At 42.3% G+C, this 21,203-nt stretch overlaps 2 protein-coding genes across 2 annotated transcripts in view; one reads left to right on the forward strand and one right to left on the reverse strand.

Moving 5' to 3' along the window:
* psmd12 (proteasome 26S subunit, non-ATPase 12) overlaps nucleotides 1-13,595 on the reverse strand; it is a 39,126-nt gene extending 25,531 nt beyond the window's left edge. The window contains exon 1 of the mRNA XM_080209372.1: nucleotides 13,348-13,595. Coding sequence (XP_080065498.1) covers nucleotides 13,348-13,452 — 105 coding nt within the window. The 5' untranslated portion in view covers nucleotides 13,453-13,595. The remainder of the gene's footprint in view (nucleotides 1-13,347) is intronic.
* A 6,508-nt stretch (nucleotides 13,596-20,103) lies between these two features.
* The window catches only part of LOC145356590 (cytoplasmic phosphatidylinositol transfer protein 1-like), a 348,840-nt gene continuing 347,740 nt past the window's right edge, over nucleotides 20,104-21,203 (forward strand). The window contains exon 1 of the mRNA XM_080209373.1: nucleotides 20,104-20,662. Within this exon, the coding sequence (XP_080065499.1) occupies nucleotides 20,615-20,662 (48 nt within the window). The 5' untranslated portion in view covers nucleotides 20,104-20,614. The remainder of the gene's footprint in view (nucleotides 20,663-21,203) is intronic.

Consider the following 21,203-nt stretch of genomic DNA (forward strand, 5'->3'; position numbering starts at 1 on the left):
TGTAAGAAACTGGTTCTGTTTCCTCCATAACTAACCATGGGACCAATCTTGGACCATCCTGAAGTTCCTTACATGGACCAGATCGCCTGTTGCAAAAGTTCTGTCCTTGTAGAATCCCAAGTTTCTTTTTTGGTTTTGTTGAGACAAGTTTTGGAAATAGTAGATTCAGTCTGATACAAAGCCATCATCCCATTAACTGCTCTGCTGGAGCCTCACCTGTTGTGGTATACAGTGTTGTTCTGCAATTGAAAGAAATGTGTGCCAATTTGGCCTCCACAGATGCTATCATTTGTTTCTTGTTGCCTTTTTTAAACATTGGAACTGCCTGCTTTGCTAGTCCATTTGACAATGGGTGGCAAGATGTAGTTTGGACACGCTGGATACCATTGGAGAGCACAGTTCTGGAAATCACTGCTAGTACAGGACGTGCCATCATCGGAAACCAAATTTCGATTGGCCAAATTTTCTTGATCATAGCTTGTGATGTCTTGGAGCCTACGCATTGCACTCCAAGAGTGTGCTCCCACCACGATTCAAAACATGGAACCCATAGAAAAAGGGTCCTGCAAAGTCCACATGTAGATGCACCCAAGACCTTCCAGGCCACTGCCATAGGTGTAGAGAGGCTGAGGACTTCTGATTTTCCTGGCACAGGTCATATCACTTTACCAAGTCAGTAATGTCAGAGTCAAGACCAGGCCAGACATTACTGCTAGCCAGCACCTTCATTTTTGATACTTGCGGCTGGTCATTATGTAGTTCCGTTAATTTTGGATGCCATCCTGGAGGTAGAACAATTACTCGGGACCTCAAAGAATGATCCTGCCCTGAACACAAAGTTCAGCTTTCTTAATAAGTTGAATTTAATTTCATTGGAAGGTCATGCTTGGAATCCCTCGCATAGAATCACGTGCCTTATTTTGGATAAGATTGGGCCTTTTTGGATCCAGGATTCGATCTGCCTTGCTGACACCAGCAAGGTCTCCAAAACAGTCAGACTCAATGACCCCTTCTAATGCAGGTGCAGGACCCAGGCTTGGGGCAACAGAGGCAACTCAGTGCATCAATATTAGCTATCCAGGTCCTAGAGTAGTGCTCTAGGAGATTTGACAGGCTGTCAATAACAAGACACAACACTGTAACAGAGTAAAGGTGGTGGGGCTGGGGAATTGCCTTGTCTTCTTTGAAGAGGTCCAGTAAGGGGTTATGGTCAATAACTATAAGAAACCCATCGACTGTAGACACACTGATGGAACTTCGTCATACCCAATATAACCGCCAACCTTTTATTTTCAATTTGAGAATACCTTCACTCTGCATCTGAGGTCTCTGTAATGGCTTTTCTGTCCTGTCTTTCCAGTGATGTGACAGCACCACCCCAACCTCCTATGAGGATGCACCACAAGTCAATATGAATTTTTAGGGTTAAAATGGACCAGTAGGTTAGTTGACAGCAGCCAATGCTTAATTTTAGACAAGGCCTCAAAGTAGATTTGAAACCAGTGTGCCATATACATATTGAGACACATTGAAAGTACCACAATGAAAATAATGTTTGAACAAGTATTATAGATTTAAACTGCATTTTTGTATTTTGAGTGCTTTGGCCACCAAGCAGTTTGCCCCTTGGCATAATGGGAAAATGTTTAAGACAGACTGTATTCTTTTGGAATAAATAACATACCCCATTATTAGAGGGGGACTACACAGCTGTAGTACCGAGGTTTTTGTAATGAAAGCATACAGCTTCCAGCTGTAATGATTGATGCAATGTAGCTACTACTAATAAAAAGGTGCAGGGAAAACAACGCCCTCATTGTTCTCAGGACTGCAGGAGTTAGGAACAACCATGGGACCTACCGGATTTGCATAGGTGAAGTTACTAGGTGGTGGTGGTGTGGGGGGGGGGGGGGGGGGGGGGAGAGGCGGAAGAGAGAGAAAACGAACATTAACCAAATTCCAAGTTCCTAATTATGCTAAAGGGGTAGAATACTGTTGGCCAAAATAAAATGAGTTTACTAAGGTAATTGTATCATCCAGTTTCGATGACAGGTGGGGCAGGAAGATCAAATCTTCAGAAACATAACTGTTGGGCTCATGTGATGTAACATCAGAGACAGGCTAGAATCCTCTGACCATCTCTCTCCCAATGTGTGTTGGTTAAATAAAACTTTTACTGCATACTGTCTTCACAAGTCTGTGTGTTTGCTGTATTCAACTGAATACAAGACACCCCAGGAAGTTACTGAGAAATTCCCCTTACATAAATCAATTCAGCCCAATCTGCTAAAGCCAATTTCTCCCCATTAGGCTTGGTTTGTGTCTCTACACAACGAGAGAGAGAGAGAGACAAGTGGATTGTTGCTTTTACGTTACTGGAGCCACTGTGGTGCCTTTTACTTGTAAAGTCTCCCTAGGGTACATGGCTAGCCTAGGCTTCATATCTTCCAATCTCAGGAATTGGGTGCTTGATTGGAGATACCCATCGGTCTGCTCTCTAATAACAGGGACTGCAGCTCTTGAATATCTTCATCCTTAAGGGATGGCCATTTGCTAGCAAGTCCACCATTTTTGGAGCAACTTTCGTCATTACAATGTAATTCAGTTGTAGTGATCCTGAGGGGATATCTGCATCGTATGCATAGGTACTGGCCTCAATCTTCTTCCCAAGCAGCACAAGTTTTACCTGTTCCTGAAATATTGCTCTTTGACAATGTTTTCAATAATCCATTATCAAGCAACATACACCTTTCTGGGTATGTTCTTTAATACTCTGAGCCAGCACTGCTATTTCTTGACAGTCTGGTGGTGACATTAGGGTTTCTATATGGAATGGGGCCCTTGAACAATTGATTAAAACACACACTCTCTCAAGAACATAAGAACATAAATAGGAGCAGGAGTAGGCCATCTAGCCCTTCGAGCCTGCCCCGCCATTCAATAAGATCATGACTGATCTGTCGTGTCTCAGTTCCACATTCCGCCCTCTCCCCATAACCCTTAATCCCCTCGCTTATCAAAAACCCATCAACCCGCTTCTTAAAAATATTTAGCGAGGCAGCCTCCACCACTTCAACGGGCAGAGAATTCCAGAGATTCACCACCCTTTGAGTGAAGAAGTTCTTCCTCAACTCCGTTCTAAACCGCCTCCCCTTTATCTTGAGGCTGTGCCCCCTAGTCCTACTGTCTTTTTTGAGCGGGAAGAGTCTCTCCACCTCTATCCTATCCATCCCATTCATCATCTTATACGTCTCAATGAGATCTCCCCTCATTCTTCTAAACTCTAACGAGTACAAGCCTAGTTTATTCAGCCTCTCCTCATAGCTCAATCCCCTCAACTCCGGTATCAGCCTAGTAAACCTCCTCTGCACTCCCTCCAGGGCCAAAATATCCTTGCGCAGATGCGGAGCCCAAAACTGCACACAGTACTCCAGCTGGTTGCATGAGGTCCTGCTCCCTAATTGGAAGACACTGCTGCTCGAGCCCCTTGTAGTTCCCGGGCCCCTTTTCTGCATTCTCAAATGATAAAGGCTGTCTCAATGGATTTTAAAAAAATGATAATTGGTTTCTGCTAACAGTTTTGTTTTGGATAGTTAGATTGGTTTGTGGCATAAATGACCTCTGTCTCAATTTTTTTGTTAAGAAATGGTGCAAATTCAGTGTTCAGCTAGTTTGCTTAGATCAACAGATTCCCAAGGGGTTCTCCCAGCTACATTGAAGTGAATCTCTGGAGAATTAACAGGGACTTCAGGTCATAATGGTTTTTTTTTTAAACTAGTTCTATCAGTTCATTAAAAGTTTGAGTCAGAGGCATCCAGGATAGGTCAGACACTTACATGTACTTCCCATGCAATCGCAGAAGGTGCAATGCCTGCCCCTTTACCTCTTCCATGCTTACCACTCGAGGTCCAAAACACTCATTCCAGGTTAAGCAGTGTTTCACTTACACTGCTTTCAATATGGTGTATTGCATTTGCTGCTCCCAATGTGGTCTCCTCAATGTTGGAGAGGCCAAGTGTAGTCTGGGTAATTGTGCATAGTGAAGGTGCTCAGCAAAACAATCAGGATCCTGACTTTCCCGTTGCTTGCCACTTTAGTAGACAATCCTGCTGCATGCCCACATCTGTCCTTGGCCTGCTGCAACGTTCCAGTGAAGCTCAATGCCAACTGGAGGAATAGCACCTCATCTATTGGTTAGGCACTTTACAGCCTTCAGGTGTCAACATTGAATTCAGCAACTTCAGATGATTTACTGGATCCCACCTCAACCCCTTTGTTTTCATTTTATTTAACTTTTAAACTGTTCTCTACCGTTTATTTCTTTGTTTCTTTCATCCCCCCCCCAACTTCTCCCCTTATTTTCAATTTTATCTCTCTGCCACTCATCTTCACTTGTCACAACTTCCCCCTTGATTTCAGCTTCTCTGCCCTGCCCTTTCACACCTTCTATTCTCTCCATAGACTGCCATTGGCAGCCTTTCCCCTTTCTGTGGCTATGACTCATCTTTCATTCCTTTACCCTACAGTACAAATATCTCCCACTTTCTATGCCTTTTAGCTTTCACGAAGAGTCATCTGTACTCAAAACGTCAGCTCTTTTCTCTCCCTACAGATGCTGCCAGATCTGCTGAGACTTTCCAACATTTCCTCTTTTGGTTTATGACACTTAAAGCTGGGCCTGACATGCTGTTAACAATGTCACTTTTTGCTTTTCATTTCCTTCAATGTGGTTAGCACAATTGAAACAATGCATGCACTCAATGTATTGGGCCCAGTTTTCCCCATTGGTATCACAGGGCTTGATGTTTCTGAAAAGGGGCATAATGGCCTTGTCTTACTGGAGAGATTCTTCATGTTTGGAGGTTATTCAGAGGGAAAAATAATTCTTCTCATCACCAATGTGGTAATTCAACCAAATGCCTGTTTCCCAGCACCAACACCCTTTATTGCGCACCAAAGGGAAAAGCCACTCCTGTGGCTTATTCAGGTAGTCTTCATCTCAGGACCTATAACCCCGGTCCAGGTAAACATACAGGCTTAAAACCCCCCACTGACTGCTTTGCATTTGCTTGCTCAATGAGGCAACTTATACTCTGAAGCTCACGGGTTGATGATCCCCTGTGGCCAGCAAAACATATATTTTCCAGAGGAAGAAATTGTTATTGTGAAGGAAGTTGATGTTAAGCGATTAGAAATTTCCCCTGTTTTCACTCTACACAATAGTAAGTAGTTTTAGGTCAACAGTGATCAAAGTGAAGTGCAATCCTTTCTCAATTCTCTATCAATAGTATGTCATAAAGCATTCTTAGCATCAGTTTAACAGTTATTTTCTCATCAGCTATTCTTGCGATCTTCGATAAAATTGTGTGCATCAAATATTCAGAATTGAACTAAACTGCAAAGTGCCTAAACCTCGACAATACCTGGGCCACCTAATAGAAAACGTAGAACGGATTGGATAGCAAAAAACAGAATTATTTTGCTACAGATTAGTAATTGCTACTGGAATATGAATGAAATTTGACCAAGCACCAAAATTCAAAAACACCGCCACTCGGTTTAAGCTTTCTGCAGCCAATTCAGTTTAAAACAACTTAATCATATTCCAATCTGAATATTTGATTTGGCAAGAACTTGAAATGGAATGGGAAGACAGGTGGAATTTAATATGAAGTAGTAGTGCAGAGTGATTAACTTTGAAAGAAGGATAAATATGCCTAAAAGGTACAGTTCTAATCAGTATGCAGGGAGAGGAGAATCTGGGGGGTTCAAGTGCACCGATCTTTGAAGATGGCAGGACGTATTTGCTTTTCCTGATATGTATTATTAATCTAGATCTTGATGGGCAGTGAACAATTTCAAAGCTTGCACATGACAAAGCTGTCATGAGGGAGTGCAGAAATTCAAAAGGATATAGGCAAATTGGTGGAGTGGCCAAACAGACGGTAGATTAAGTTCAACATGAAGTGTGAGGTGATGCATTTTGCTTGGAAAAACATGGAGAAACAATTCAAAATAAGGAGTAATCTTAAGAGGAGAACTGTTCCAGGAATGAGGGAATTTAGTTACAAGGTTTGATTGGAGAAGCTGGGGTGGTTTTGCTCAGAGCAAAGAAAATTAATGAGAAATGTGATAGAGGTAGACAAGATTTTGACATATTTAGATCAGGTAGACAATGGAAAGCTGTTCCCGTTAGCTTATGGGACGAGAGGGTGGGGGAGGGGGTGTGGCTGCAGGTTTAAGGAATTGGACAAGAGATGGAGGGAGGAATTCAAAGCATTTTGTTTTGCAGTGTGACTGGAACTCAGATCTCCATTTCTGTCATGGACACCATCAATGGTTTCAGAATGAAATGGAATAGGCACTAGAGGGAAATAAACTTGCAGGCTACAGGGATAGATGGGAATGGGATTGACTAGATTGCTGGAGAAAGCTGACATAGGCTCCATCTGTACCACAATAACTCGAACGAGTCACAAGCCCATTCCCAATTTAACTTGTTGCGAAAGTACACAATATTGCTGGCACAATCGCATGAACAATTGTTAATTCTTTGTATAATTCATTATGTTCTGTTTGATGCCAATTTAAGCTTGAATATGAGTTAACTTCCATTTTGACTGACCAGTGATCCCTTCCTTTGTTTTTTTTTACAATCTAGTTTGGGACCATTAACACATTTAAATAACTAGCAACTAATGACAGAACTACACCCTGGGATTTCACATTTTTTAAAGAAACAGACTTTTATTACATATCAAAAGGAATTAAACCATGGAGTACCTATAATGCAGGAGGCCACTATTTGGTCCAGTATCTGCACCAACAAAACATCTTACGCAGCCAACCATACCCTAACCAGCCTCTCCTCAAAGCTGAAACCTGCCAACCCAGGCAACGTCCTGGTGAATCTCCTCTGCACCCTTTCTAGTACAATCACATCTTTCCTATAGTGTGGCGACCAGAACTACACATAGTATTCTTGCTGTGGCTTAGTGAGCATTTTACGAGCTACATCAAAATCTGTTCTATATCTCAGCAAATAGGACATATTTAGGGATACTTGCCTCATTAACTTATCCACCTACCTTACTGCCTTCAGGACCTTTGGATATGCACCTCAAGGGCCCTACAGTCCACTACTTCCCAACATCCTACTACATGTCATCAATGAAGACAAACATCTCACTAAGGCCATCCCCACACCCCTACTACTTGCCTTCAAACAACTGCACAACAGACCACTGCTTGCAGCAAACTACCCATCCTTCAGGAGAACAGTGACCAGGACACCACACGATCCTGCCACACTATCCTCTGCGAGGCATATCCACTGGATCATTGACATGGATGCCATCATCTCACGTGAGAACACCATCCACCAGGTACGGGGGGTGGGGGAGAAACAGGTACATATTCATGTGATTCGGCCAAAGTTGGCTATTTCATACGCTGCAAGAAAAGATGTTCCAAGGCATGGTACATTGGTGACACCATGCAGATGCTACGACAACAGAAATGAACACCATTCAACAACCACCAGGCAGGAGTGTTCCCTTCCTAATCGAGGAACAGTTGAGCAGTCAAGGGCATTCAGCCTCCGATCTTCGGGTAAACGTTCTCCAAGGAGGCCTCAGAATTGCTGAGCAGAAACTGATGGCCACGTTCCACAAGACGGCCTCAACTGGGATCTTGGGTTCATGTCACATCATGTGTAACCTCAGCATTTGGCCTGGGCTAGCAAAATCCTAACAACTGTCCTGGCTTGAGACATTCACGGCTCTTTAAACTTGTCATTATTCCTTGCTCCACTCCCACTGTCTGTACCTATAAACACTCGCATTCCAACCATTATCTTGCAATTGAATCTGTGTCTATATATGCCCCGTTTGTGAACCCAACTCTCCGCTCACCCAATGAAGGGGCAGTGCTCCAAAAGCTCAGTACCAAATAAACCTGTTAGACCTCAAGCTGGTGCGGTGAGACTTGTTACTGATCCTACTGTTGACTGTGTATTCCCTGGCATTGTTAGACTTCCCAAAATGCATCACCTCACATTTTCCAGGGTTAAATTCCATTCGCCACTGCTTTGCGCATCCGACCAGCCATCGACATTCTGGGAAATCACATGAATAGCTTATTCTTCACTGAAGGACTGCAAACATCATGTCTCCAGCTCTGTAGCCAAGCACATTCACCCTGTTGTTTATTTTGCCTTTCTAGCTGTTAGCCTCAACCTTGTAACTATAATAGACTCCAAGCATGTTTGAATTGCCTTCACTTCAGGGTTGCTTTTAACAGTTTGTCCACCAGATACATTACTTCTCTATTGTTCAAACTTCAATTCTTAAAACTAAAAGTTACATTCTAAAATACACAAATTATGAACTGAATATTCGCAACATCTTCTAGACTACACACAATCTGTTCCTTTAACTTGAATCTGCACAGCAAGATGATATTTGAATATAAAAAAATCCAAATGACTATTGAAATGCTTCTCAAATGTGGTGCAAAAACTTCACAACATTAAGATCAATTATTTCACTTAAAAATCTTTGTGAAATAATATTTCAGGAGTGTTTCTCAGGCACTTTGCTGTCAATGCTTGCAGAGGGAACATCCTTCACGTGCACCTCCCTGCACAAATGTGGATTTAATTGCACTGTGGTTTTTAAAAAGTAGTTGGTCCACAACGAAGAATTAAATTCTTTAGCAAATCAATTTGTCTTTTCACTGTCAGGTGACAGGATAGTGCAGGCTCATGCCCAGGCTGACTTACAATTGACTAGATTTAACTGATGTGATTCAGTTAGTGGGGGAATTTGTTTAATTCAAATTGTAGGTGAATTCCGTGAACTTTCATTGTCAGCTGTTTTCTCTGTTAATTCATTTCAAATTAACAGATGATTTAATTTTACTAACTTCCAGTTAATATTTTAAATTTGAGAAATAGACCAAAAACTTGGATAAAAATGCCAGTGACTGAATTACCATACAAAACTAGCTTTAGATTTTTTGCAATATTTAAATTAACTACAATTCCATAACTGGATTTAATGACCTAAACCTTTGCAGCCAAGTCAGAGTTCAATTGTTATTTGGATCAGGAAACTTTGGGGATTGGAATGTGCTTGTCAATTAGAGATGGAAGTGAGGGATGCAGGTATTGTGTGCACCTTAACGTAGTTTAAAAAATTGCTAACATTATCTGAAGAGTCAGTGAGACAGAAAATACACATAAAATTGGGTGGTGGCATTGTACAACTTAAAAGGGAGGAAGACAGAAAGCAGGAAATTACAGCCTATTATCTGCCATAGGGATAATATTAGAGGCCATTATTAAAGATGTTGGAGCAGGACATTTGGAAAAATTGAAAGCAAATCAGCAGAATCAACATGATTTTGTGAAAGGGAAATCATGTTTAACCAATTTATTGGAACTAATTGAAGGAGTCACATGTACTGAGAAACCAGTGGATGCACTGTACTTCAACTTCCAAAAGGCATTTGATAAGCTACCACATAAAACGTTATTGCACAAAATAAAAGCTCATGGCATAGAGGGCAACACATTGGCGTGTTAGTTAGCCAGAGAAATGGCATAAATGGATCTTTTTTCTGGTTTGGCAGGGTGTGATGAGTGGTGTGCAACCAGGGTCAGTGGTGGGGCCTCAACATTTTACAATTTATATAATGACTTGGATGAAGGGATTGATGGTCTGTTGCTAAATTTGCTAATGACGCAAAGACAGATAGGAAAGTAAATTGTGAAGAGAACACAGGGATGGAAATAAGTTCTTAGGTTAAATGAGTGGGAAAAATCTGGCTGGTGGAGTACAAGATGAAAAAAATGTGAAATTGTCCATTTTGTCAGCAAGAATAAAAAAGCTCATTCTCTAAACGGTGAGATTGGCGTTCGGAGGTGCAGCGGAATCTATAAGAGCAAGATGCCTCTTATAGACTCATACCCTGCGCCCCCCCCCCCCCCCCCCTTTAAAATTAGTCAGCAAAACACAGGCTGATTAACAGTCCTAGAGTTCTCAGTACACATCTGGAGCAAGAGACCAAAGCAGGTAGACACATCCTGCTTCTTTCAAAACCAGGCAGTAACTGGTTGTTTTTAAAGAGAAAGAGAACCTGTGCATCTTTCCTGCAAGCTTAGCTCCTGCCATTAAGCACATGACTGCCACTGAACTAACCTAATCAGAAAATCTACGTTGAAACCCCAGGGAAAACCCAAGTAATCACAAATGCATTTGCTCAGCTTAAAAGAACTACTCCAGGTAATTATCCTGTTCTCCCAGCTACCAATATAAAGGATTTCTTTGACAAATTGGCACCTTGCAAACCAGGTCTGAGTTCTAAACATACTCCTTACAATAAATATGATGCACATACATTTCTGAAAGGCACAGTTTCACAAAAGAGTAGGAGGCAACTTGATTGAATCCTTTAAGATTACAGAGGTATTGAAAGGGGGATGTTCAGAGGATGCTTCCTCTGTTGGAGAAGCTAGAACAAGCTGGTTCAATTTTTTCTGTTCTGGAGACCACATTTGTATATTTTCCTTAAGGGCCGATGAGCAAATTTCAAAGAAAATAATGCTTGGCACAACAATCAACTAAACTGCAGAAAAAGTTGTGGTTTTAAAGAACAATTGCTGAACAAATTTAAAGCAATGTCATAATAATAAATTGAATTTTTAAAAAAGTGAGCAATGATATTTAGCAAAACACTGGAGAATCAATGTGTACGGGTGGGGATGCATGTGCATGTCTGTTCGCGTCTGGCAGGAAGAGCAAGTGAAGAAACTGAGACTGGCCACGAAGCAAACACCCACTCATTTGTTCGGTCAGTCACTTCCATGCCACCCCTGTCCCCCCCACCCCAAAATCCAGCCAGTCACAATTTTTCCCTCAGTCAAGGAGCCAACAGGGAAAAAAAATCTGAATCATAACATTTGGTATTACAATAAACTAAACAGTATGTCAAAAACAGTTGAGGTGTTAAAAAGGTAACAATTCCTGAGTAAATATAAAGAACATTAATTTGTTAAATTTAAGAGAAATTATTCATTTTAAAATATAACCAGGTTAGAATGTCAAAATGGGTATGTGTTCACTTCACCAGTTATCTCGCAGTGCAAATGGGTGAGAGAGTGTGTTGAGGAGGGGGTGGTTAGAAGTAGTAAAGTTTATCAGTCACGAGTACGGCTTACATTAACACTGCAATTAAGTTACTGCGAAATTCTGTGAGTGAGTGAGAATAATGAGATTGAGTTTAAGAGACAGTCTCAACCACGACACTGCCCCCCACTCCATACAATGAAGCACATGCTGCCCCCTCCACATACCCATGCTCATGTTGCCATGCTCTTCATGCTGCCACCTTTCTTCCATGAGTGCACACAGGAACACCTCTCCCCACTTCTGCGCTTGTTGCCAAACACCTCTGCCACACATTCACCCACCCTGCAAAAAGGAGTTCCTCAGCCTATCACAAAAAGCCCCTTTCTGGTGTTGGGGACCAGATCAGAAACTCCACGGTGCAAAGACCCCAACGTTTGCATTTGAATTCGGCACTAGAGTGAGCATAAGATGTGATTCAAGCAACCCACTAGAAAGCTTTTACCGAAGGAAACTTTAAAGAACAGAATGTAACAAAAAAGTTAGCGTAACTTAAAACAAAAATACTTTAACATGATAAAGTATTATTCTCAACAGCTAGCTATCTCCATTGCTTTAAATTGGAACAATATCCCCATAAGCATACGCCCTTCTTCAGAATTAGTTAGCACAAAAAAAACAAATATGCTCACTTGATTCTAGACTTCCAGCCTCTTAACACTTCTGGACAGAGATCCAGATAGCAGTTTCCAAAAGATATATCCCCAAAACAGCAAAAGTTCAGAGAAATCAACCCAGTCTCCTGCAGGTCCCAGTCTCCAGACAGAGACAGAAAGGGATGCCTCTCTTTTCTACAACTTCCAAAACAGCAACACTCAGAGTAAGATTCACACTCATACATCAGAATCTCTAAGAGACTTAGCTCCCGGCAAATTCCAGTCTCCAACTTGAGGGATAAAGAGACACTGCTCTCTCAACACAAATGCAGCATCTAAACAGCAACTAAGGCAGAATTATCTAAGACACACTCCATCCAGTGATATAGCCTTAACTGTCAATCAACTTAACCAAGTCCTACCCTGCAAAATCCTGGGGGAAAACAGTAACAGAACAGCTTTAGTCCAGATTAAAACAAATAAACATTGTAGCAATTAAAAACAATTATGCTGCTGCAGTAACAATACTGGGTGCCAGTTATAGACAAAGCATCTTCAAGTGTATAGAACTGCTAGAAGAAATGTATTTTGAGTCATCCCTTGAAGGCACAGTACTAGCACACTGGATGCCAGACCTAGTAAGAAGTCTCACAACACTAGGTTAAAATCCAACAGATTTATTCGATAGCAAACACCACTAGCTTTCAGTGCTCTGCTCCTTCATCAGCTAAGTGGGAGTTCTGTCCACAAACTGAGCCTGACAAAGGAGTTGTGCTCCAAAAGTTAGTGGTGTTTGCTACCAAATAAACCTGTTGGAGTTTAACCTGGTGTTGAGAGACTTCTTACTGTGCTTACCCAAGTCCAATACCAACATCTCCACATCATGCCTGAAACCTATCCAGGCCTACCAGAACAAGCACCAGACACATAGGTCTGTCTCTAGCTACCTCAGCTCCATTGATTTCATTCACCCCCTCAGTTTGAAAATAAGGGAAAACTCATTTAACAGAAGGATTCCCCCACCTCTCCCCCCCCCCCCCCCCCCGAAGAAGATCTTGAGTCTCTGGAATTTCCTTCTCCAAAAGTCAGTGGAAACAGAATCCATCTGCTTCTATTCAAGTTAAGACTTAAATAGGTCAGTAAAACGTTGTTTGTCTTGCACAGCAAAGAATAACGTCTGAAACGTCCCCTCCAACTTGGAAAATCACTATTCTGTGTGGGGTCAAGGAAATGACAAACCCACAAGAACATGGCACATTAGATATAATTAAAGATTATATACAGCCCATATTACATGAAAAAATGTGTCAAAGCACTTGACAGATATTAAATGTTCTGTTTTAATTTCACTTTCAGCAGATTCTCACAGGATATTTTTAAAATACAAGCTCTTTCCAGGCTTCGTATAACTATCAAAGAAGGACAGAAAAACAAGCATTCAGATCCGGTACTGTTTCTTCAGCCAGTCAGAGGATTGAGGCCTAGCACCTGCGGAGGGCCTAGTTCAGTCTGATCAATGGAGCCGCATGACTCAGTGACTCTGAGAAATACATTGCACTCACTTGGGCCATCTTCTCGCACTCAGGGAGCTGCTGGTCCACGGTGGAGCTATAATCCATCTCCATCTTCACAATTCGGCCATCGGCTCGCTCAGTTGCCTCCGACATCTTCGCAGACTGCTTAACTTTTGCCTATAATTGCTGCCTCTGTTTTCGCGATTGCTCCCTTTATTTTCCCTCTGAATGGAAAGAAGGAACAACCCCTCGCTCGCGCACGCGCGTAGACACAGACCGCAATGGCTGCGCCTCAAGCCGGCGTAACTCAGTAACGGTCGGCCGCGTGAGGGCAAGTGACGCCGGAAGGCGTACGTCACGTTAGCACCAGCCCCGCCCTCATGTTGGCGTCAGTCCTACCCTCCAGCACGAGCCTCGCCCCATGTTCGCGCCAGCGGCGACCCCCGTGTTGGTGCCAGCCCCGCCCTCCAGTTCCAGCCCCGCCCCCAGGGTTGGCACTAGCCCCAACCCGCTCCTGTGCGCGTGCACTTTTAGCCCTGATCAATGCTGGAAGCGGTTTCGGCCCAGATTAACCTCAGCTCCGCCCCCGTGCCAACTTCAGGCGCGCGTCTTCCGTACCGGGGTCAGCCCCGCCCCTCCCGCCGTCCGTACTCGGGCCAACTGCGCCTTCGCGCTTGGACCAGCCCCGCCCCCGTGCTAAGCCCAGCCCCGCCCCGGGCTAAGACCAGCCCCGTCCCGCCCCGTCCCGCCCCCATGCTAAGACCAGCCCCGTCCCACTCCGTGCTCGGACTAACCCCGCCCCCAGCCGGCCGCGTGCGCTGAGAGGTCGCGAGATTGAGAAAGGTGCCGTTGGGAAGGGGCAGCACGAGACGGTGGTGAAGCCGGTTGATGGAGACAGACTCAGGAGAGCATCGCTTCTATTAATCTTTCCCTTTCAAACAAAACACAATACGTGTCCATTAGGTTCCCCTGACCATTCTCTTCCCCCTCCATCTCAAATTCTGAGGTACCGACACCTCACCCCGTAGAAGCGCCGGAGTCGTCGACTTGATGGCGTTTGCCGATCCCGGCTGGGAAAGATAACCCGGGAAGCTTCATCATTTTATTTTAATCGTCGGAAATTGGGTGTGTACAAGTCAGAGTGATCGCCTCTCGACCTTTTGGCTATGATCAAGTCCAAGAAGGGGTGCAATGCTTTATTTTTGATCTGATTTGAGTATTGAGATACAGTGAAAAGTATTGTTTCTTGTGAGCCTTACAGACGAAACATACCGTTCAAAGAGAAGGAAAGGAGAGGGTGTAGAATGTAGTGTTTCAGTTATAGTTAGGGTGTGGAGAAAGTCAACTTAATGTGAGGTGGGTCCATTCAAAAGTCAGGGAAGAAGCTGTTTAGTCATCTTTGATCTTGTTTATGGGGACTATGAATTGGATTCAATGTGAATTTGTTTTTTGGAGCAAGCAAGGAATGGATTGGGGTTTGCCTGGTCCACTCTGAACATTGGCTTTGTAACTTTAAGAATGGAGTGCAAATTTTAAAAAAATGTTCATTCATGTTTCAGTACTTAAATATGGTACAAACTTTTAGCAAAGTGACTTTTACTCAAAACTCTTAACCACCTGAGGTCGTTTCATTTCTTTGGCGAGGTATAGGAGCCAATGTGCTTCCAATTTATTTTTTGCCATGATGACAACTATGATGATCGTTATGATGCAAAAATGATTAAACTGGCAAGCTTGACAGGTTCTGATGATTTCTACTCATCTTCTAGATTTTGTAATGTTCGTAAATGCATTTTTGTTTCTGTATGTTGTAATTGCAGGAGTGGTAGGTTTTTACCTGTTGTTTATTGAAATGCAGTCCGTCAAACAGGATCTACATCTAGTTGGAAAATAATAGGGCTCCACAGTAAGATAAAAACAAATTACCACGGGTGCTGGAATCTGAAATAAAAACAGAAAATGCTGGGAAATTTTAGCAGATCTGACAGTATCTGTGGAGTGAAAATAGAGCCAACGTTTCAAGTATGGATGACCTTTCATCGGCTCCTCGGTACCTGTTCTCTTTGTAGATCAACTTGATTATCCTTGGAAACTACATTTTCACACACTCACTGCTCACGCCTGTTGATGAATAAATGTTAGATTTTTGTGCCACCTTTACAAGTTTCAATGTTCTCGTTTATTATGGAATTTGCCTATGTAAATTTGACGCTCCTTGTGATCACTAGGTTTCCAGAACCATTTTCTTTCTGTGGAATGGGGGAGAAATAATTGCCCATCCCTATTTGCCCTTCAGAAAATGATGGTGAGCAATTTTCTTAAATTGTTGCAGTCTATGTGTTGCAGATAGATTCACAATGCTGTTAGCACGTGTATTCTAGGCTTTTGACCCATCAGCAGTAAAGGAACGACAATATATTTCCAAATCAGGTAATCTTGCAGCTGGTATTCCCAGCTACCTGCTGCGCTTGTCCCACTAAGTGGTAGAAGCCGTGGATTTGCAAGATACTGTCCTGACCCTTAGTGAGTTGCTGTAGTGCATCTTGTAGATGGGACATATAGCAGTTATGGCATGCAGTACATAATCCTGTATAATGTTTGTGGCCAATGGTGATCCCCAGGATGCTGATGGTGGGGTGATTCAGTCATGGTAATACTTCTGAATGCCATGGGGAGGTGATCAGCTTCCCTGTTGTTGGAGATGGTTAATACCTGATACTTATGTAGTGTGTATGTTACTTGCCACATATCAACTGCAGTCTGAATGCCGTCTAAGGCTTTCTGCATGCAGGCAGATCCTGATTCATTGCATTGTTATGAAAACCAACTTAACTTCTTGGTGAGAATGAAGGTCGGGAGCTTCAAATCTCAATTGAAGAAAAGCCTTGACAATCAAAGAATGGTTGGGAGAAGCCCTGATGGTGCAAGAAGGCTACAGAAGGTTGGTGATGCCATGTTTCCAGTTATACTGGTTGAAGGTAACCCTTTGGAGCAATAGGTGTGGGCGGAGAACTGAGTTATGCTTGTGCATTGGTGCTTCAGTGCATATTTTTGGAATTCAGGGAATGGAATCTTGGAAGAAGAGATTGAAACCACACAAGGTGGGCTGTCAACACAGAGGTGTTGCTGGCGGTGGGATCAGAAGAGTACGATGACAGGACTGGCCAGAAACTCCCAGCCATGAACTCTGTCTTAATTATATCTGCCAGTTGTTGTACAGAATGGTATGTTCTACCACAGTTTGCCTGTTAATTCACACCTACCATACATTAACCTTGAATGTTAAAGTTTAAGGTAGATATTGTAAATTATTTTACCTTTCTGACACATATCTTAAAATTTATTTTTGTTTGTTCAAAACCCATGGAATCATGTGGCCTTATTCTCTTGGCAGGTGAATTGAATTTCAGATCTTTTCTACTTTAAACAGTGTTATTGATCCCAAAACTGGATCATCCTAAAAACGGGGCCCAGTCCAGGATCTTAAAAATAAAAGGAGCCATGAATGGAACTGAACACTGTACCATCATCAGCAAACACCCTCATGTCTGACCTTATGAAAGAAGAAAGGTCTTTAATGAAAGAGAGACAGCTGTTTGGGCCTAGGATACTGAGGAACACCTGCATGATCCTCACAAGTTTTCAGCACTGCTGCCAGGATGTTGCCTTGGTACATAAGTTTTCTGTATCCATTGGCTTCCAGCCATTTCTTGATAACACCCAGAAAATTGAAATGGCTGTAGACTGGCACCTGTGATCCTGGGATCTCAGAAGGAGGCTGAAATGGATTATCCAGTTGGTACCTTTGGCTGAAGAATTGATACAAATGCTTCAGTTTTACTTTGGAACTGCCATGTTGAGTTCTGCAATAATTGAAGATAGGATATAAAGGGAGCCACTCCTATGACTAGTTATATAATTGTCTATCACCATTCATGACAGGCTGTAACAGGACTGCACAGATTTGATTGTTTGTTACAGAATTGCTTATCTCTGTCTTTGGCTTGCTGCTTTACTGTTTACAATGCATGTAGTCCTGTGTCATAACTTCACCAGATTGGCACTTCATTTTTTGGTATGCATTGTGGTACTCATGGCTTGCTCTTCTACACTCCCGGGTAATTATAGGCTGGTGAGCTTGACATCTGTGGTAGGGAAGTTGTTGGAGTGGATTCTTGGAGACGGGATGTATGCACATTTAGAACGGAATAATCTCATTAGCGATGGACAGCATGGTTTTGTAAGAGGGAGGTCATGCCTCACAAATTTGGTGGAGTTTTTTGAGGAGGCGACAAAAACGGTTGATGAAGGTAGAGCCATGGATGTCATCTATATGGATTTTAGTAAAGCATTTGCCAAAGTCCCTCATGGCAGGTTGGTGCAAAAGGTTAAACCTCATGGGATAAAAGGAGAGGTGGCTAGACAGGTAGCAAACTGGCTTGGCCACAGAAGACAGAGGGGAGCAGTGGAAGAGTCTTTTTCTGGCTGGAGGCCTGTGACCAATGGTGTTCCGCAGGGCTCTGGACTGGGACCTCTGCTATTTGTGATATGTATAAATGATTTGGAAGAAGGTGTAACTGGTGTGATCAGTAAGTTTGCAGATGACACAAAGATGGCTGGACTTGTGGATAGCAATGAACATTGTCGGAGAATACAGCAGGATATAGATAGGCTGGAAAATTGGGTGAAGAAATGGCAGATGGAATTTAATCCAGATAAATACGAAGTGATGCATTTTGGTAGGACTAATGTAGGGGGGAACTATACAATAAATGGCAGAACCATTAAAAGTGTAGACACACAGAAGGACCTGAGTGTGCAAGTCTACAGATCCTTGAAGGTGGCAGCATAGGTGGAGAAGGTGGTGAAGAAAGCATATGACATGCTTGCCTTTATAGGATGGGGTGTAGAGTATAAAAATTGGCCTCTGATGTTACAGCTGTATAGAATGTTAGTTAGGCCACATTTGGAGTACTGCGTTCAGTTCTGGTCGCCGCACTACCAGAAGAACATGGAGGCTTTGGAGAGAGTACAGAGAAGGTTTATCAAGGTTGCCTGGTATGGAGGGTCTTAACTATGAGGAGAGATTGGGTAAACTGGGGTTGTTCTCCCTGGAAAGACAGAGAATGAAGGGAGACCTACTAATAGAGGTATATAAAATTCTGAGGGGTATGGATGGGGTGAACAGTGGGAAGCTTTTTCCCAAGTCGGAGGTGACAAACACGAGGGGGTCACAGGTTCAAGGTGAGGGGGGCGAGGTTTAACTCAGATATCAGAGGGACGTATTTTATACAGGGGATGGTAGGGGCCTGGAATGCACTGCTAAGTAGGGTGGTGGAGGCTGGGATCATTTAAAACTTATCTGGATAGTCACATGAGCAGACTGGGAATGGAGGGATACAAAAAATGGTCTAGTTGGACCAATGAGCCGCGCAGGCTTGGCGGGCCGAAAGACCTGTTTCCTGTGCTGTATTGTTCTTTGTTGTCCTCATTGTCCCAGTGTTGCCTTACTGGTAATGATAGAGTGAGGAATATGCCTGATCACGAGGTTACATATTATGCTGGAGTACAATTTTGCTTCTGCTGACAATTGTCCACAGCAGGTATACATGTGTGAAAGAGGTGATTCGGGTCAAGAATGATAATGCTTAAGAGAGCAATGCCATGAGGAGAAGGAGAACAGTAATTTAAATTGGGTTGCTAAAGTCAGCACAGAACTGTTGGAAACCAGAGTGTATTAAATTACTTGGAAGTAAATTTGTTTTAAGCATGGGGACCAGGTACATCAATTTAGAGGAAACTTCTTTAACTAAGTTGTTGTGATGGTCTCAAAGAGAATGGTATAGACATTTGGGGCCTTATGTGTTTTTGATTCTGTATTTTTGATTCTGCAGTCATCATGGAAAGAAAAACTCATTTATACAGTGCCTTTCATAACCACCAAACATCTCAAAGTGCTTCACAGTCACTGAAGTACTTCTGTAAAAACAGGGGATCCAGTTTGCACACAGCAAGCTCCTACAAATAGCAGTGTGATATTGATCAGATAATGTGTTTTTGTGATGTTAAAAGTGAATACACTGTATACCATTGGTGATATATACTAGCTTCACAGACTAGTGATAAAGTATATTTGAAATCTAGGCACTTATTGTAAATATCACCAATTTTTAAAGAGCACAATTTTATCAAAGTATAGACAGCAATTATTAATCAAACTTATTCAATATTTTATCATATATCCTGCATTGCTATTGGAAATAGTTTAACATGTTTCTGGAGGATTTCGGTTGTGTTAACCCGTTGATAGAATAACTAAAAGTCTTAAGATGCTTAATCAGATTAGTTCCTATGAAGATATTTTAGCAATACTTGGTCAAATAATGTGTTTAAGATACAGTATTTATAAAACGGGATGAAAGAAAAATTATAATTCAGCATTAAATTTTAGTTTTTATGAAGTGCGCATTGATAACGTTTGATATAATTGGCTAATATTTACTAATTTGTTTTGACCCATGACAACGGATTATCATTCACTTTTATATTCAGACCTTGCATAAAATACTTGTATGATCGGCCAAACTATTCCTGTTATGCAAAAAATGTTAAATTGCCTTTTATCAAAGACGTGATATTTTGTTTGAATTCTCCACTTTCCAGACTAGTTTATTCCTCTTGGACTGAGTCAATGTCCTTCCTGCTGCCGTCACTGAACGAAACTGCGGGGAGTTGTGTACAGAAGCTTCAACTGTTATAGTCATCGGATACATAATACCCATCAAGATCAGCGAGGAGAGCTGGTGTAAAAAAAAGCCAAGCTGATTTGCTGTGTTGTGTAAGGGAGATACACAGTCGTTCAGAGTTCCTGAAACAGGAAATACGCCGAGTTTGCTTTTATTTGGGGAAGGAAAAACTGAAGGAACAAGAAAGTCCTGCTGTGGCGTTGTGTGATGTTAACGCACTCACGTTTTGGTGGGTTAATACATCTTTAAGGTGGTCTTGCCAATGACTCTGCTGGAATGAAAGTGTTCTCTTGTTTTTTTGCCTCTCAAACAACATACAATTGCACGTAATGATCGGAAAGGAGCTGTTTCAGACCATTTCGACTTGCTGCATTCACATTATCTGAACTTGAAACAGGATCTGAAAGGTAGCGAAGACTGGAGTCGATTGTATTTTGATGCATGAACCTTCAGAAGCTAACGGTTGGTTTGTTTCACCTCATTTGCTGTGCAGTGACTCCGTTCTACAACAGTAACCCGAGTTACATTACGAGTTTCGAGGGAGGGAAAGAGTCTCTCGAGGAAGGACTATGTTGGTGAAGGAGTTCAGGATTTGCATGCCCCTGACAGTAGAGGAGGTAAGTATAACTCACATGGTACCTATTTAATGGTGGTCTATTTCTAAAAGAAAATGCATGCCCGATCAAACATCTTTATTTTGTTTTCACGTCATATGTCTCCCTGATAACGGTTGAATTGCTATGGTGCTTTAAGATTTGAACGCGTGTACGATCGCTTGTTAGAATTAGGAAATGTTCCATTTGTTTCGGATTATACATCTATGTACTGTAAAAGCATTGCTATCACATATAATGGAAATCATATGACTGCGCTGTGCACGAACCGCGAGGCTGCGTCTCAAACGCAATGGAAAGCTTCCCCGCCTTACTGGAAGTACTACTGTTTAATAGTACCTTCAATTGAAAAGAAACAGATAAGTTGAGGAAAATCGGAGAAAGTAGTTGCTGGCGAAATACAAGTCGCCTCAGAGGGTGTGAGTGGGGTTAGCTACACATCAAAGGCTCTTTTTTGTAGGCAGGGTGCCTTTGTTTAAATTTTCCACTTGAGTACGATTTCCTATCCTTCAGTCACGACCACTGAATTATTACTATAAGGTTT

Source organism: Carcharhinus amblyrhynchos, chromosome 21, assembly GCF_965287045.1.
Source record: "Carcharhinus amblyrhynchos chromosome 21, sCarAmb.v2.hapA, whole genome shotgun sequence".
Taxonomy (NCBI): Eukaryota; Metazoa; Chordata; class Chondrichthyes; order Carcharhiniformes; family Carcharhinidae; genus Carcharhinus; species Carcharhinus amblyrhynchos.